Below are 18,117 nucleotides of genomic sequence, written 5' to 3' on the forward strand. Positions count from 1 at the left end.
GAAATCTTAACATTGCAACACATGCCAATACGGCCGGGTTAACTTATAAAGTGCAATTTTAAATTTCCCGGGAAATATCCGGCTGAAAACGTCTCGGTAAGATGACGTTTGCGCGTGACGTTACGGAGTTTGCGGAAGTATTGGGACACCATTGTGTCCCAACACAAACAGCTCTGTTTTCATCGCAAAATTCCACAGTATTCTGGACATCTGTGTTGGTGAATCTTTTGCAATTTGTTTAATGGACAATGAAGACAGCAAAGAAGAAAGCTGTAGGTGGGATCGGTGTATTAGCGCAACCAGGAGGACTTTGAGTTGGATAGCAGACGCGCTACCGTGAGTACAGCTTTCTTCCAAACATTTGATCGCTTGCCCGTCCATGCGTGCTGCTATGTGCATGTGCATGTATGAACTTTGCGGAAGTGAACAGTACTTTGGGCTGTGGGATTGAGTGTGTTGTGCGGGTGTTTGAGTTGTATTGGCGGGTTATATGGACGGGAGGGGGAGGTGTTTGTTATGCGCGATGAATTTGTGGCATATTAAATATAAGCCTGGTTGTGTTGTGGCTAATAGAGTATATATATGTCTTGTGTTTGTTTACTGTTTTAGTCATTCCCAGCTGAATATCAGGTCCCACCCGCCTCTCACAGCATCTTCCCTATCTGAATCGCTTCCATTGCCCTCTAATCCTTCACTTTCACTTTCCTCATCCACAAATCTTTCATCCTCGCTCAAATTAATGGGGTAATCGTTGCTTTCTCGGTCCGAACCGCTCACGCTGCTGGCGTCCATGATTGAAAACAATGTACAGATGTGAGGAGCTCTTCAACCTGTGACGTCACGCTACTTCCGGTACAGGCAAGGCTTTTTTTTATCAGCGACCAAAAGTTGCGAACTTTATCGTCAATGTTCTCTACTATATCCTTTCAGCAAAAATATGGCAATATCGCGAAATTATCAAGTATGACACATAGAATGGATCCGCTATCCCCGTTTAAATAAGAAAATCTCATTTCAGTAGGCCTTTAAGGGACCAGTTTTCACGTAAAAAATACAATATATTTTAAGCTTTAAAAATATATTTTCCATGTATCAAAAAATAATATCGTTTAGGCTTTTAGGTAAGGCATGTTTATTTATAGAGCGCAATTTGTACAAGGCAATTCAAAGTGTTTTTTAAAAATATATTTTCTGTGCATTAAAAATATATAATAGTATAGGCTTTGAAAAATATGTATTTCCTACATATTAAAATTATAAGATATTATAGGCTTTTAATTTGTTTTAATTTTCCATGTATTAAAAAATAAGCTATTTTAGGATTTAAAAAACGCATTTTCCTTGTATTAAAAATATTTTAATTTTTGTTTTCATTATTAAACAAGTATTTTTAGTGTATTAAAAATATAATATATTACAGACTTTAAAAAAAAGATCCATGCAGAAAAAGGGACCCTGCACAAAAAATGTGTTGGAGACGTGGCAGTGCCTCCGGTCATATGATTTGAGTCAAACACCAACCCCACCCGAGATTTGTAAATAACATCACTACTCGCCTTATTTTGCTGTTAAATGTCGTTTGATTCTGTGTCAGGTCCTTCTAAACCCTTTGACAACATGTGCTTTTCAACTCCGCACAAACACTTAAATGTGTAATATAGTAAACTGTGACCATTTTTAGACGTTGGCCGCTGACGTTTCCAGTCTGCAAATAGCTTCCGTTGGGCTCTCGCAGTGATTGGACTGCGCTGCACTTTCCCGGCGCTCCAGCAAGTCCCACAGTCCTGATCTTCAATGGAGGAACAGCCCAAAGATCGGGCTCAGGACTTCCATCGGCACCGCGGAGACGACACCAGCCCTCCTCGACAGACCGCTCGCCTAAAGCATGATCAGAGCCACTTCCAGCGCCAGCATCAGGAAGCGAACGCGAAGAAAACAGGTCGGCTCGTCTGGAAAAGTTAGCTAACACTTGCTAGCCTTTTTCCCCCCAGCTAACGCTAGCATTAGCCCGAGCTAACGTCAACTAGCCCCGCTAGCTAAATGCTAGCCAGCGTGATTTTGGGATTTAGTGGATCTGCTAGCATGTAATTCAAGCTTTTTGGAGATGTTACGGTCGAATATAGGCGACGCTCCGCACCAAAATTGCTTATCAGTTAAAACCAATACGCTAATTCAAAAATACACCCAGCGGTTTGATGTGTGCTTCAACGCTTAGCTGACATTGCGTGACAGTTGGGGCTGCTTTGACATATATTGTCGGGAATTGACCTTGTGCGCCGGTCTCCCTTTTCACTTTTTTTTCTACTCCACGGAATTACTGGAGTCTTGGGCGTCGCCACAATCTATGAACGCATTGTGATAAAAGTTTGAGCCACAGCCACACAAATGCTCCTTCAACACACTTGTGTCCCGTTAAGGGGAAGCAGCCGGCTTTGCTGGAATGTTCTGGGCTGCGATTTCCTGTCGGCCATGTTAGAGCATAACTGAAGGCTAATGCTACAGTTAGCCAGTTAGATAAGTTGTTTTTTTTACATCTTTCTACAATGACGTACGTTTCCTGTGACGTATATGTGATCAAACATGTTGTATAACGGTTTGTGCAGTTTGAACGGGGCATGGGTATGTTAAATCAAAGCCGAGATAGCTCGCTAGCTAGTTGACGTTAGCTAATGCTAGCCAGCTTTGACAGGCCTGTTGAATGTTCTCTAAGCGACATAAACCACGCACTCATTTTTGACGAGTATGATTAAAGCAAAATGCCAGTTTTAAAGGTAAGCAAAACGTCACTCTGGACTATCAAAGATGTTAACACGCTTGTCTGCTCTGCTTTAATCTGGCGAGGCTGTGAGTTAACAGTGGACTTTGAATTGGAAGTCCCACGTTGACACAGCAGTTCAACGCTCACACCTTTTATGGTTATCAGCTAGGTATAATTGTCATTTATCATCAGGAAACAACGGCCTTAAATAGGACAGTTTTATTGAATTATTTCTGCAAAAATGTATTCTGACCATAAATGCATTTTGCACATCACGTCTGTATAATGTAACACACACAGCTCATCCACATGTATAAACGAGCAATTGCGTCAAGTTAATCTCTTGCCAAAACCAAGATAACAGCAATAGTGTTTGTGTACTTTACTTCAGCTGCAGTTGCTAGACAAAGTTGCTTTGCTAAAATACTCTTTGATAGCTTTTATTTTGCTCAATGCTGGAAAGCTTTGCCGGGCATAAATCAATGTTTCTTGCAGATACTTCCATACGTTTTTATTCACCTTGTTATGTAGTGTCAGGTAAAAATGACTGGGGTTAAATTCCTGCCATGACCCATTTAGAGGAGGCAGTCTCGTTCAGTGTGACGACAGTAAACTCGTAATCATGTTGTGACCTCAGGGTGCGGCATTTCTCATCCCTGCAATATAAATACCTTGTCATAAACCTCCAGACGAAGGGTAGTTTCTTAAACGACACGGCAATAACTTGTAACGTCCTTCAGCCGTTTGCAGTCACCTGTTCACGTTTGTGTTTGCTGCTGTTTTAACTGTTTCTCCCTTCCAGGCAACAAAAAAATAAGCGTCGCTGAGGAGGTGGAGAAGAGTATGCCGGATTCTGCTGGTATGCCGCATCCTCCAAACAGCAATGGAAGCAGACACACAAGTCATTCAAATGTGAAGCAAAAGTCAACGCAGAAGCTGTACACATCAGTTCCAAAATCAAGCAGTAAAGGACTGGACTACAAAAAGACTACGGACCTTCAAAATTACAAGAAGGCCTTGGACTTGAATCATCACGGCGATCAGAAAGACTCTGTGTTGCTTCAAAATGGTGTCGCTCATTGCGGTGTCATTATAAATGGCTACTCGAGCAAGGACAATGATGGCAGCGGCTCGGAAGGCGGATATACAACTCCAAAGAAACGCAAGGCCAGATGTAATAACATGAAGAACACGGACGATGTGATCGGCGAAAAAGACATTACCATGCAGCGGGGTGACACTGCACAGGAGCCCACAGCTTTTAATAGTGAAGCAACTGAGAAGGGAGGGACTTCTCGACTTGATGGTTTGAAAGTCACACAGGCTGCGTCAACTCCGAGACGGTCTGCAGCCATTGAGGCCTCAGTGGGGGAACTGAGAAAAAACTCTGATGGGAAAGCAGTGGGTAAAAAGACAGAGGAACGGCACAAAGCCAAGGCTTCCTCACCTTTAAAAGAGGACTCGTGGACTTTGTTCAAACCCCCTCCGGTGTTTCCTGTGGACAATAGCAGTGCTAAAATTGTTCCCAAGATCAGTTATGCAAGTAAAGTCAAAGAGAACCTCAACAAAGTAGCTCAAAGCGAAGCAGAAGCACTGCCCCTGCCTGTGAGACTGTCACAGGTCCCAATGTCCGCTATGAAAACCATCACATCAGCTAGCTTTACCAACGGGCCCGTTTCTGCTAGTGGAAACATCTGCCCATCAGTGGGTACCTTCTTTGCTCCTGCTGCTAGTAATATTCCTGCTATGGCAAGTGGTGAGAATGTAGCATCTCCTTTGGAAAGTAACTGCAGCTCTACAAGTAGTCCCACGTCCCAGGGAGACACGTGTGAACTGAGAAAGTGTTCTCTCTTTATTTTACCTTTAAATATGCAACCCATGCTCCCTAGCGCTCGTCACCTCAACCCACCGGCTGCTCAGACAAATCAGAAAGCCTTGGGAGAAATCTTCCAGAATCAGTGGGGGCTTTCCTTTATTAACGAGCCCAACTTGGGGCCAGAAGGGGGAAGCGGGTCAGTGCCCGCCGAGGACAACACCACTGTGGTCGGACCTCAAAGGGAGTGTCGGGCTGCCGAGGCCAACGCTGGCCAGCCAGGTTTTGAGTCCGGCCCTTGCTTCCTGGAGCCTGGCACTTTGGCTCCAGACGCAGAGAAAATAACTTTCACCTCATGCAATATGTCTGCCGCTTGTTCTCCTCCCCTTTGCGTCTCGGGTGAAAAGGAGAACACGCTGCGGCCATTTGACGGAGAAAAGACTGTTGATGCTAAGAGTTCAGGTTCTGCTGTGTGTGCCCCCAGTAAGGACAATGGTTCTAAGCCTCCACAGAGCCAGATAACCACAGTGTTGTTCGGCTCCTCTAGAGAACAGGCCCTGTCTAAGGATGTCAGCAGACGGCGTAGCTGGGGGTTCTTCGACCTCAAAGCTGCTGTCACTTATCACACTAAAGGTAACGTCCCTCCACTCTTTTCAAGCCTCAAATTAGTTGTATAATCACAAAACAGTGGTTTGAGGTGAAATTAGCCATGTTTAATCTCCCCAAAATACTTGTCAGGTTTCAAGAGATGTGTTTGTGCTTAATCAAACTAATAATCTATGCATTAATATGCTTCATGCCTCAATGCAGCAGACTCACTGTTTTTCTTTCCCTCAACAGAAATGGAATATGTCTTCAGCTTGCAAAAACAACGTGAGTGGAATTTGTGACTTTAAATATTAAAAGTATTATGTTTGAAATTGACAAAAGTCCTACATGATAAAAATCTATTTTAAAAGGGAACTTTTATGCAAAACCAACTTTTATTACCTGCTGGTACTTGCTGTTGTGTATTTGTGATCTGCATAAGTCCCAAAAATTAGAAATCAAACCATAAAGGCTTTGCGGAGATATTTATAAAATATTTTTGCCTTCCTTCCCACTTCAGCCAAACAAGCTGTTGGAAATGTGCACAATTGGTCACCTCACAAATTGGGAAAAATCCATATCTATTGAAAATGTACCCAGAGTGCCTTGCATGCATCCGTCATTGTAGTCCGCGCTGTAGTCAATAAGCTTTTTTTTTCTGTATCCTTTTGTCGTGGGGCAGACTAGGTCGTACATGCATCCTCCACTGTTGCCATTTGTAATACAAAGTAGCGTATAGTAGATTACTTATATCTGCGCTAAAGACTACAACAAAGTGAGCGGCGAGAAAAGACGCTGTCGAAGTGGAGGCACGTAAATAGGACAGCCCACAAAATGGCGCATCCTGAAGAGACGGTCAGAAAGCGACTCAAAATAGTCTGTAAAACATACGTGCAAAATTTTTATCAATTAACCACCTACATGTTATGTACACCACAAGGATAAATATAGAAAAAATCATATGACCCCTTTAATGTCTGATCATGTCAAATATGTTCCAGAACCCCTTGTAGTAGGTTAATTTTCTGCCAAAGTAGGCATGCTATTTATTTTATGTTTTATGTGAATATTATATGCTACTAATTCTAATACTGATCATCCATGACTGAGATCGACCGATACCGACCACATGTATTAAACTGTACATTAACAACACAATATTTAAACTAGTTCTTACTCTTTTATTACATACAATTGATTGCGCAAAACAAAGTCAATAACTAAACGGTAGCAAAACCTACTATCTAGTAATTTAAATCATTTGGTTTTCGCCTTCAAAGTCCTGTGTCCAATGAATTGTTTCGAAATATTGACCTGATTTCTCTAGTATCGATCAGATATCAATACTACCCTTAGTATCAACACTACCAATTTATATATGGATCCTCCCTCCTAACAAGGGGATGGGTCAAATGCAGAGGGTAATTTCACCACACAGAGTGTGTATGTGATTATCGGTGGTACTTTAACTTTATTACATGTCATGTACTGACCGTGACAATGCTGACGCACCAACAGGTGCTGTAATATTCTCCTCTCTAGGCTCTTAATAATTTACTTGTTAAATTCCTGTTAGTAACTGCCTTTCTGCTGTAATGTTCTTCCGTCTACGCTTCTTAAACTTTACAAAGCACATATTTAATGTGTTGTTTCAAGATAGCTTAGCATGCGTGCTCCTGGCTTGCTCTCGGTGTGTAACATGTTTCGCTTCGTTCTCTAGAGATAATGGTACTTGTTAACGATACTTCAGGCATGTGATTTTTCCGTCTAAAGTCGGAATTCCGTCTTTTTTAATCTCGGGGAAAAAAAAAAGTTATCTCCCGTTTTTCCGTTTTTTTTCCGACCCTAAATGAAGATTCGAGACGTAGGTTATATTACGCCGTAGTTGATTGGTCGATATGTTCCTTGTGACCAATTAGGACATCTGTTATGAATGATGACGTTAATAACGTCATCATTCATAATGGTTATTACGGCCATTTTCCATATGTAAACAATGTCGGTTCTCGAGAGAAAGGACGCTTTACGAGTAAAAGAAATTGATAAACATGTCAAAAATAAGTTTCGATGGGACTGGATGGAAAGGGAAATCACTGATACTGTTGGGAAGAAGAAAGTTATGACTTTGTTTGGTAATTTTATTCGGAAAATCGATCGTCCCGGAAAGGTTTTGTGCACGTGGTGTCATGATAATATTGACTATGGTTCACGAGGTTTCAAGGCTTTGGAAGTACATGCGAAACGCCAAAAACATATGAAACAACTTGAAGGAAGGAAAGCAAACTTTTCACTAGCTGGTACTTTTGGATGTCAACCGAAAGTGAGCAAACCTTACGGACTTCATCCTTAGTTTACATCGACAACTGCCGTAGACATCGAGAGGAAAGATCCACCCACTTCAGTTGCAGACAGGGTTGTTAATAATGAGGTAAGCTAAAAAATATTTGCTTACGAAATACGCATGTTTGTTTTAAATATTAACCAATTATTGCTTAGCGAAATATAAATGGGTTTTTCTAAAAATAAAAAGCCACGTGAAAATATATTTTGAAATTACAGAAATTCAAAGAGTCGCATTATTGATTCCAGTTAACAATTTATTTGAAATAAATTTGCATATAATACTATTTTGTAATATTAAGTTCTTATGTAGTCTCTTGAAACTATTGTCAGTGGTGTAACAATCTTGAAGGTAAATATTTTCACACTTGTTTCATGCAATATGTAAGTGTCCTCACATTATTATTATTTCCTATTTTCAAATATGAGTAAACAGTACTAAACATGTTTAATTTTTTTCATAAATGTATATCCTATGTTGGCGAAAAGAATTAAATGTTTACATTATATTACATTACATGAACTGAAGTAATGTGGTAATACTGTAAATAAACTGTAGATAATAACACTGATCAATGTGACACCTGTGGATGTGAAATGAACACAAGATGTAAATATTAGTGACTAAATACTGTTGGGACTGAACCATATACAGTGATTCATTAGGATAATTGGGTTATGCATGTTCTATTAATGATGTTTTCATGTCTTTAAACACTAAAATATTTTCTTCAAATGGTGCTGTCTTTGTTAATTTTAGCATGTTAAATTGGTGAAAAACCAGGAGCTGGCTGGGGGCCTTCGTCCCCCAGACCCCCGGAATTTTTTTCAGTCTTTTTCATTGTGGTCAAATCACATGCCTGTACTTAAAGGGGTCCTATTATGCAAAACCAACTTTTATTACCTATTGGTACCTGCAAAACCAACTTCATTACCTATTGGTACCTGCTGTTGTGTATTTGGGATCTGCATAAGTTTCAGAAATTTGAATTTTAACCGTACAGGCATTGCGGATATATTTTTAAAACAATCTTGCCTTCCTTCGTACTTCTGGGAAAGGAGCCGTCTGGAATTTTCCCTTTTAGTGCCGTTTTTCTTATTAATGACATCAGCGGATCATCCATATATGGAATAAATGACCCAAAGAGCTTTGCGTAAGTCTGACATTGTAGTCAATGAGTTCCTTATTTTTCACTATTGTCTTGTTGTGGAGCAGACTGGCTCGTACATGCATCCTGTTGCCATTTCTAATACAAAGTAGCGTATAGTTCTAACTTATATATTAAAGTAGATTTGCTATGGAAGCGCTAAAAACTACTACAAAGATGATGGGGAGAAGACTCATTCGAAGTGGAGCTGCATAAATGTGGAGCCATGTGAATAAGACCTCTCACAAAATGGCGCATCCTGAGGAGACGGTCTGAAAGCAGCATGAAGATGGGCTATACAACATAATCCAGGCAACATTTTGACCAAAGAACCACCATTACATGTTATGTAGACCGCAAGGAAGTGATTTTAATGTAGGAAGAAAATCATATGACCCCTTCAAGATACTAAGAACAAATGCAGTTTATTTTCCATTGTGGAGGTGATTATTATTAACTTAAGGAAGCTGCTCATAAGATACCTTTTTTGCTGCTAGCCTGTCAGCCAGTGGACTAAAAATAAATACAGTGTCAGCAAGAGGTGAGCAGCATCAATTGGCAATGGCGATCATAATGCTTTTTCACCAAAATCAGCCGATATTGATCGGTGGCTGATCAATCGGCACATCCCTACTTTAATCCTTATTTATTGTTTTACGCAGCTTTAAGGGCTATATAAATAAACTTTAATTTGCAGATTCACACACTCATCGTCCACTGTAAAACCCACTTAATTTTAACATGAAACTTAATTGGGTACCTTTCTCAATGTACTCAACAATACTTTCAAATACGCCATGCACTGAAACTGTAGTAAGTCTGCCACAAAGTGGTGTGGGAACACTGTATTTTTCATGAAACAACAAAGAATAGATCTGTTCTACATGAAAGTGTACTTACTAATTATGTTGTGATTCTATTGATAAATACAATTCAAATATTTGTTAAAGTTCTGATAGAGATGGCCGTAACTTGATCATGACTGTTGATGACCACTTTGAGATGAACAATAAACCCAGCTGGTGCTTCCTGTCTTCTTGTGGTCCTCCAGATCCCCACAGAGTAGTGGTTTATGATGAGACCAAGGATGGACCTGATCAATGAAGTAGACGTCGACTGTACTTGGCTACGTCTCTTCTGGGTGCTGTGGTTATCTTCCTTGGAGATCCTCGAACTTGTTGGCGTGGAAGAAAGTGGACAACTGTGAAAACACTTGTTAGTTACAGCTTGGAAGCCATCGGCTTCTTGGAGGATGTCGGACAAACACGCCGATGCTCGGGACAAACGATAAAGGAGTTTGATCGGTGCCTCTTCAATACGATTGCCCGGACCGTCTCACCTTATGGGCTGGATAATATTCACATGAGAAGGTGTTGTTGGCCGCACCTCCTTAGCCTTCATCCCGTTCAGATGTGGCAAGCATCAGTCAGACTGCATTTTCTCTCACGCTTTCAAATGTACTCGAACGTACGCACGGCTTGAATTCACAGCCAACAAAACGGCAAACACAGAAATTAATGCCTTCAAGTTGTTCAATTATGTCCAACTCTGTTTATCCTGGAGGCCAGAATCTTGTCTTAAAACCTGCAGGGCAAATCAGAACCCTGTCGTACGTGTAAGTGTGTCGTCTTCACTGCAATGCGACATGTGTGTTGCAGGTGATATCTCACTTTTCGTTCATGCTGTTTCAGTATCACATGTTTGGGATTGATCGTTGCATCGCTGTTTTTATTTGTGTTTGCGTCCATGGGGAAAAGTTCAGATTTCCTCTTGTCAAATAAGTGTCGCATTCGCCAACTTTTTAAATCTACGCCTTTTCCGTTTTGTATTTCCTGCATGTTAACTGGCGGAAACTAACAAAGTCGCCGCTCATGGTGACACTACAGCGGTTGCAACAACGTCTTTTGTCCAGCTGTGTTGAAATGTCTGACCGTGGCTAACATTGTCTCGCTGTCACGTGAGCATTCTAAGACAGTCTATTCAGTTTGGAAGCTGATCTTAATTAAGCCTAGGAAGCCCAAATTGTCACCTCCAATCAGTATTGATTATGTCACGACAAAGGTTCGCTTGCTCTGAGAAGCTATGATTTGGTCATTGTGTTAGCACTTTATGTAAACTAATTGCTTTTCTCCTAATGTGTAGAGATCTATTAACATCAACTCCTCCTGGAAAGAATGGCTGTGCGCTGTTACTCCCCAGAACAAACAATTATTACATGTAACTCAGGTAGTGTTGATAAAGCCATGGTAATTGTTTCTTTTTTGGCCAAAAGACCTCTTGATGTCCTCTAATTGGAGTCTGAGCATCTTAGATGATTTGACAAAACCCCAAATATTTGTTTTTAAAGCCATCACGGTGTGCAAGATGTGGTCTTTAATCATGCTAGCTCTATTTAGCAACTAATTTCCTCCTTTTAAGCATGCATGTTCCATGTAGTGTTTTTCTAGATGCTAGCCTGCTCCTTCACGTCATGATGTATTTTTGATTTTTTTCTCCACTTTGGCCCAGAGGTCGCGCCAATCTGGTTCCCTGCGCTCAAGCACCCTTCTTGCTGCCGTGGCCTGATTAGGCCTCGCTGCGCAGCCCCCCTTCCCTTTTTTGTACAAGTCATCTTGACATTTAACTTAAGTGTCTAATCTCAGTCGGCTTCCCATTCATAATGCTTTGTTTTGGCTTCTGTTGAGCGTTGGAATGCTCTTGGAACAATTGTCTTGTGTATGAGGGAGGGTATTAGAAGGTTTGTGTTTTGTGTGTATGTGCAGGGAATTTGACATATAAAGTGACACAATCATGTTCCCACTCTTAGTAAACGGATGAAAGGGTTATCTCTGGGCATCTTTAGGCTTCTTTAGCAAAAACAGGGTGTTCAAACCAGTAAGTTACTGTCTTATGAGTCCCTTGTGTTTTTGTATTGAAAAAAGGATGAGGGCTACAGTTGCTTATCCTACTTTTCCAAGCACTTAAGTAGAATATGCATATAAAGAGTACATCTATTAGCAGTGCTGCCTGCAAACCAAAAAACAGGTTCGTGTGCGTGCGAGCTGGAAAGTCAGGCTTGATCATGTGGAGTAAAGTCCTCCACTTGTCTCGATGTGCAATCACCTCAAGGATGCTGACGCAGGCGTCCACATCGCCAGAGACGTTAGCCTTTTTACTTAAAAACTTTTTAGGGCATAGTGAGTCGTCCCAATTATTCTAATATGCAAGTTCCCATATTTCATAGCCCTCTCCCCTGTTGTGTTTCTGTTCAGGTGCCTGTGTGAAAAGAAAACTACTTTTACAGCAATTTTGATTGTTTCAAACTGCTTCCAATATGTATCCGTGCCATTTTCTTTTCTCTTTATTTTCTCGAGCTCATTTTCTTCTGAGCGACATGAGCGCAGCTGAAAGCAATGAGTCTTTTACATGTTTTCTAGAGTTAAAGACAAGTAAAAAAAATTAAAAAATCACCGGCTTGTGTTGGGGTTAAAGTCCCAGCAAAGCCAAAATCAGTCGGGAAGGGACGTTGCACGTTCCATATGTCTAAAGTAGCACATAATTCAGTTGACCTAATTTTAACAAATTCGTATTTTAACATGTTAAAAATGTGTTTATTTTCAAGATGTGAACTAACTTATCCATAGATGCACAAGTAGGATGGAATGAAAAGGAATAAATGATTCAAAATGTGTTTTGCTTTTGCTTTTCACCTTTAGTTTGAGTCTGCTAAGTACAAACTGTAGCAACGTGTAAATTCTCTTGGAATAATTGGGAATATTGTAAATCCACAGCATCATGTGTTTTGTTTTTGATGTATTTAAGAGGGTAGTGTTTCTGAGAAAGTTTTAGAATTACAATAATGCCCTCTAAAAATGCAACTGCATTTTCTTTCAAAATGACATTTAATTTGTCCCATTGTTTCACTTTGAGCTGAACCATTTTTTAAGCATGGAAAACCTGCAATTCCAAGAAATGTTCTCGAATAAAGTTCCAGTGTCATCAGTTTAGTTTCCATTAAAAAGTACAATTTATAATCCGTCTTGTTTTGTGAGTGTGAGCTGTATCATTAAATACAAGAGAGGTCGCCCTCTTGTGGCGTGTGGATAATACTGCAGGGACAACTAACAATTAAGCAACCATTGTACTAATATTTACTTTTCACAATATAAGAATCATTCTGAAGAGTTCAGCACATCAAATCTCAAAAGTCAGCTGGTTTTAGTGTATTCGAAGCCTTCAAGAGTTTTTATTTTTTTACCTGCAGGGGTCAAATGTCAATATTTATTTTCCTGACTCCGCCACATTGTTCGTCATTCTCGTGCTCATCAGATTCTATTTTCAGTGACATTTCTCAGCTGCACAGGTCAGGAACTTTTTCATAAGGTTTTTTTCCCCATCACGTCGCTCTTGACTAGCACAACACCTGGAGCAGTGTGAAGTATGCTGGGATCTATCAGCTGTGACATTTAGTGATGGCCAGCATCAACCCTGACAAGATGGGATTCACGTTGTGGAGTTCACACAGCCACTCTTCAATGAGTGTGTAGCATGAACAATGGTGCCAAAACAAGAGTAAATGTATCTGCTAGATTTAGGAATTATGTTATCGCCACAAGCTTGATTAGATTTACCCACCATGTCTGTAGTACTATTACATTATTAGAATATACCAGTTATTTTATTGTATTGTTTTCAATAATGCTATTTAAGTACTGTGATTATGATGTTAGTATGCATATAGTAAGAAGCCGTCTATAGTGTGACATGTGTATAGTTTGTAAGAGTAAAAACATCAAAAAGCGCACTCCAAAGGAGTGGACAATCACCAGAAACGAAAAACGAGGACAAAACCACTGGAAAAAGTTAACAGTCTGTGGAGCCAAAAAGAGAGAAAACACAAAGACTAGCCAAGCGAGTATAAAGGACCTTGGGTAGAGAGGGACACACAATCAACTGGCACCGAGTGGCCTGGTAGAAAGGCTTAAGAAGGCCTGATTGCAAAGAGAATACAGTTGTGTGTGAGTGGCTCCGCTCCACCCCTGAGCTCCAAAAACTGGTAATGCAACAGAAAGCAGACAGGTGGCAGCAGAGCAGAAAAGAACACATTAGTATGATACATAATTTAGAGTAAAATTTAATGTGTAGTATGACTCATACATAATTTATGTCATATATAGTATGACTCATACATAATGTATAGTAAAATGTCATATATAGTATGACTCATACATAATGTACAGTAAAATATATTTAGTATGACTCATAATGTACAGTAAAATGTCATATATAGTATGACTCGTACATAATGTATAGTAAAGTTTAATACATAGTATGACTCATACATAATGTATGGTAAATTGTCATAAAGTATGATTCATAATGTACAGTAAAATGTCATATATAGCATGACTCATACATAATGTACAGTAAAATGTCATAACGTATGACTCATAATGTACTGTAACATATCATATATAGTATGAGTCATACTATATATGACATTTTACTATACATTATGAGTCATACTATACATGACATTTTACTATACATTATGAGTCATACTATATATGACATTATACTATACATTATGTATGACTCATACATAATGTATAGGAAAGTGTCATACAATGTATGACTCATAATGTACAGTAAAATGTCATATATAGTATGACTCATTTATAAGTACAGTAAAATGTCATATAGTATGATTTATACATAATGTATAGTAAAATGTCATGTATAGTATGACTCATACATAATGTATAGTAAAATGTCATATATAGTATAAGTCATACATAATGTATAGTAAAATGTCATATATAGTCTGACTCATTCATAAGTACAGTAAAATGTCATATAGTATGACTCATACCTAATGTATAGTAAATGTCTTATATAGTATGACTCATAATGTACAGTAAAATGTCATATATAGTATGACTCATACATAATGTATAGTAAAATGTCATATATCGTATGACTCATAATGTACAGTAAAATGTCATATATAGTATGACTCATACATAATGTATAGTAAAATGTCATAAATAGTGTGACTCATACATAATGTAAAGTAACATGTCATATATAGTATGACTCATACATAATGTATAGTAAAATGTCATATATAGTATGACTCATAATGTACAGTAACATGTCATATAGTATGACTCATACATAATGTATAGTAAAATATCATATTTAGAATGACTTATACATAATGTATAGTAAAATGTCATATATAGTATGACTCATACATAATGTATAGTAAAATGTCATATATAGTATGACTCATACATAATGTATAGTAAAATGTCATATATAGTATGACTCATACATAATGTATAGTAAAATATCATATTTAGTATGACTCATACATAATGTATAGTAAAATGTCATATATAGTATGATTCATACATAATGTATAGTAAAATGTCATATATAGTATGACTCATACATAATGTATAGTAAAATATCATATTTAGTATGACTCATACATAATGTATAGCAAAATGTCATATATAGTATGGTTCATACATAATGTATAGTATAATGTCATATGTAGTATGACTAATATATAATGCTCTCGGGGGCTGGCTCGCTGCACTAACTGTGAATGTGGAGAAAAATATGCAGGAAAATGCATCTTGCAAGATATGTTAATAATATACTGTATCTTGTGTATGAAAAAAAGGAACGTCTCTTCAAAAAAACAAAAAAACTCCAGCAGGCACCAAAATGCATCAATTGAATTTGTTTTAGTCAGCCCCTTAAGGCACTCAACAGCTGTAAAATTATGAAATGATATTGCCTCATAGACAATATGTCTGATATTGTATTTTTGACAGTCCACATATGTTGACAGGCATACGCAGGACGCAGCTGCTGCACAATCGCATCCCTTCTGTAACTGTGTCAGTTTATACGTACTTTTCACACCTGCTCAATAAAGACGCAAAATAGAGCTTGGAGTTAAATTTATTTCTTGATAAATCACACTGCGTGTGCAGAATAGTTACATTTGCATCTTCCCCCCCCAGTGGTATGGACGTTCTGATGATCAGCCTGTATTCTGCATAATGTCAGACACACAGGGCGGTATAGCTCGGTTGGTAGAGTGGCCGTGCCAGTAACTTGAGGGTTCCAGGTTCGATCCCCACTTCTGCCATCCTAGTCACTGCCGTTGTTCTTTGGGCAAGACACTTTACCCACCTGCTCCCAGTGCCACCCCCACTAAAAATGTAACTTAGATATTGGGTTTTACTATGTAAAGCGCTTTGAGTCACAAGAGAAAAGTGCTATATGAATACAATTCACTTCACTAAACGGATTGCGCTCCTTATGCTGATCACTTTAGAGACGCAGTAGATCAGCTTTAAGTTTGCACACATTTTAGTACACGCAAACATTTGGGACAGGGGTGTCCAAACTTTATGACTTGGGGGCCGAAAGCAGGTAAAGTAACAATGTATATAGTCTATACATATACAGGTATGTGTACATATTATATTAATAATGGATATATAACTAATCATTAATATAGTTCGATATTTAAAGTAGGTGAAAGTTCAAGTCCTACCTTGTTAACTTCCGTGACCTTAGCCTTAGAATTTTGTAACCAATCAAGCAGCTACAATGTGCCAAACATTGCATCGCAATGCATTTAAATGGGTGTAATTTAGAATGTTTTCTTGGTGCGTGAACGTTTTTTTTTATAATATCCAGAAAGTTCAGTGAGCAGGTTGTGTTATGTGTGACCATGTGTGTTGACTTTTTGTGTTGGTTGCAGGTTTTTTTTTTCGCGCCATGAGTAGGGACGGTTGTTTGGATTGGGTAATATAAATAAATGCAGTGCCGGTAAACTGGAATGTACATTTGATGAGATATTATGGACATTGTCCACAAGATGGCGGTAAATTAGCAGCAATTGGTTTGTCAGGTAATTAAGATGAACTTGGACACACGGGCCGTAGTTTGGACATCCCTGCTTTATTTAGTACAGTGGTTCTTAACCTTGTTGGAGATACCGAACCCCACCAGTTTCATATGCGCATTCACCGAACCCTTTAGTGAAAAGTAAAAATTTTTTTTTTCCAAATTCAAGACAAAGTTATGTTTTTTTACTGGTCCACAAAATGAACCGTGCATCAACATCACCTTGTTCAAAAAACAAAACCAACACAGTGCATACTCTCACAACAAAGTACACACCTGCAAATCAGTCTGACTTCTGCTGTTGCCATATCCATAAAGCCGATAGGGAGAAGTTTTTATTTACACCATGAGTCAGGTGTGTCTTGACCTCCGCGGCGGAGGCTCCGTCGAACCCCTGAGGCTGACTCACAGAACCCCTAGGGTTCGATCGAACTCAGGTTAAGAACCACTGATTTAGTAGCTCAAGCCCATAAGTAAAATGTTTTGTATCCCAAGAATATTAATTACAAACACATGTAGCCCGTCTGAGTTCGAGTGGACTGTTATTAGTATTTCAATGGATTAATTTGGGGATTTTCCCAACACAAAAGTGTATCTAATATTTTTCGTCTCAGGTATACGTAATAATGAGGTCTAAATTGCATACAAAAATTAGGTCAAACCTTTGGGCCTCAATCGAGACCTACTTTTTATTTTTTATACACTTAATATTTAAGTCAAATGTGTACCTACAGTAATATTATTGATTGTGCCTTTTTTGTCTGCAAGTGAACTTCATACTTAAGGTGTTCCTAATCTTTTGTCCTCAAATTTTAATATTGTGCCTGTAAGTGCACCCAATATTTTGGGCGTACCTACTATTTTGCCCTCGTGTGTAGCAAATATTTAGGCCAAATGTGCCATTATGACATTTGACATGATGTGTACAGCATGAATAGCAAGACATGATGACCCAGTGAGACTCTTGTACAGTAGTCCATGATATTTGGCAGTAAATGTCCCACTAGTGGAACGCAGGCTTCATCTAGTGGTGTCACTCACAAGAATCACTTAAATATCCAAACACAGTGTTACTGTTCAAACTGTGTGTAATGTTACAGTGGCCAAAAATATTAAATATACTTGTTAAATAAAACATCTGCCTTGTTTTTAATGAATATTTAGGTCTACTACGTCACTGTATTTTAAAATTGGTCGTTACGGTGGTACTTGGAGAGCCAGATTTTTTACTGAAAAGTGTTTGAGAACCACTGATATAAAGTACTACAGCCTTTAGTAAGACATTGTGTAATAAACATGCAACTATGATGTACATGGCACACTGTAAAGAATTATGTCTAGCAGCAGGATGACTAAATATGACTCATATATATGATGATGCATATACAGTATGTACCTGATGTATAGTATGATGTCATGTGTCTTTCACATGATGAATAATGTAGTATGGCAAGATGCGTGTGATGACATCATGTGTATAATACATAATACATAATGTAAAGCAAGACACAGTTAGTGGTATGATATGACACACTGTAAGTACAGTACAGTATCAT

At 38.8% G+C, this 18,117-nt stretch overlaps 1 protein-coding gene across 3 annotated transcripts; it reads left to right on the forward strand.

Annotated features, from left to right (window-relative positions):
- The first annotated feature begins 1,484 nt into the window (after positions 1-1,484).
- nufip2 (nuclear FMR1 interacting protein 2) lies at positions 1,485-12,315 on the forward strand. 3 transcript variants are annotated; one of them, XM_062048046.1, is made up of 4 exons: positions 1,485-1,939; positions 3,561-5,204; positions 5,412-5,444; positions 9,699-12,315. In XM_062048046.1, the coding sequence occupies exons 1-4, from the start codon at positions 1,795-1,797 to the stop codon at positions 9,749-9,751; spliced, it is 1,875 nt and encodes a 624-aa protein (XP_061904030.1). In that variant the 5' UTR covers positions 1,485-1,794; the 3' UTR covers positions 9,752-12,315. The 3 variants fall into 3 exon arrangements, with proteins under 3 accessions (XP_061904030.1, XP_061904032.1, XP_061904031.1); XM_062048048.1 differs by lacking the exons at positions 1,485-1,939; positions 9,699-12,315 and adding exons at positions 2,058-2,771; positions 7,532-7,542 and having other exon boundaries at positions 5,412-5,476; XM_062048047.1 differs by lacking the exon at positions 1,485-1,939 and adding an exon at positions 2,061-2,771.
- Positions 12,316-18,117: the final 5,802 nt, after the last annotated feature.

This window comes from Entelurus aequoreus, linkage group LG05 (genome assembly GCF_033978785.1).
Source record: "Entelurus aequoreus isolate RoL-2023_Sb linkage group LG05, RoL_Eaeq_v1.1, whole genome shotgun sequence".
Lineage (NCBI taxonomy): Eukaryota > Metazoa > Chordata > Actinopteri > Syngnathiformes > Syngnathidae > Entelurus > Entelurus aequoreus.

Excerpts from the sequence above, each read along its gene's own strand:
- nufip2 (XM_062048046.1), top strand. The coding sequence starts at position 1,795 with ATGGAGGAACAGCCCAAAGATCGGGCTCAGGACTTCCATCGGCACCGC. Across the intron at positions 1,940-3,560 it reads AGCGAACGCGAAGAAAACAG|GCAACAAAAAAATAAGCGTC; the intron begins GTCGGCTCGTCT and ends TCTCCCTTCCAG. Across the intron at positions 5,445-9,698 it reads CTTCAGCTTGCAAAAACAAC|ATCCCCACAGAGTAGTGGTT; the intron begins GTGAGTGGAATT and ends GTGGTCCTCCAG.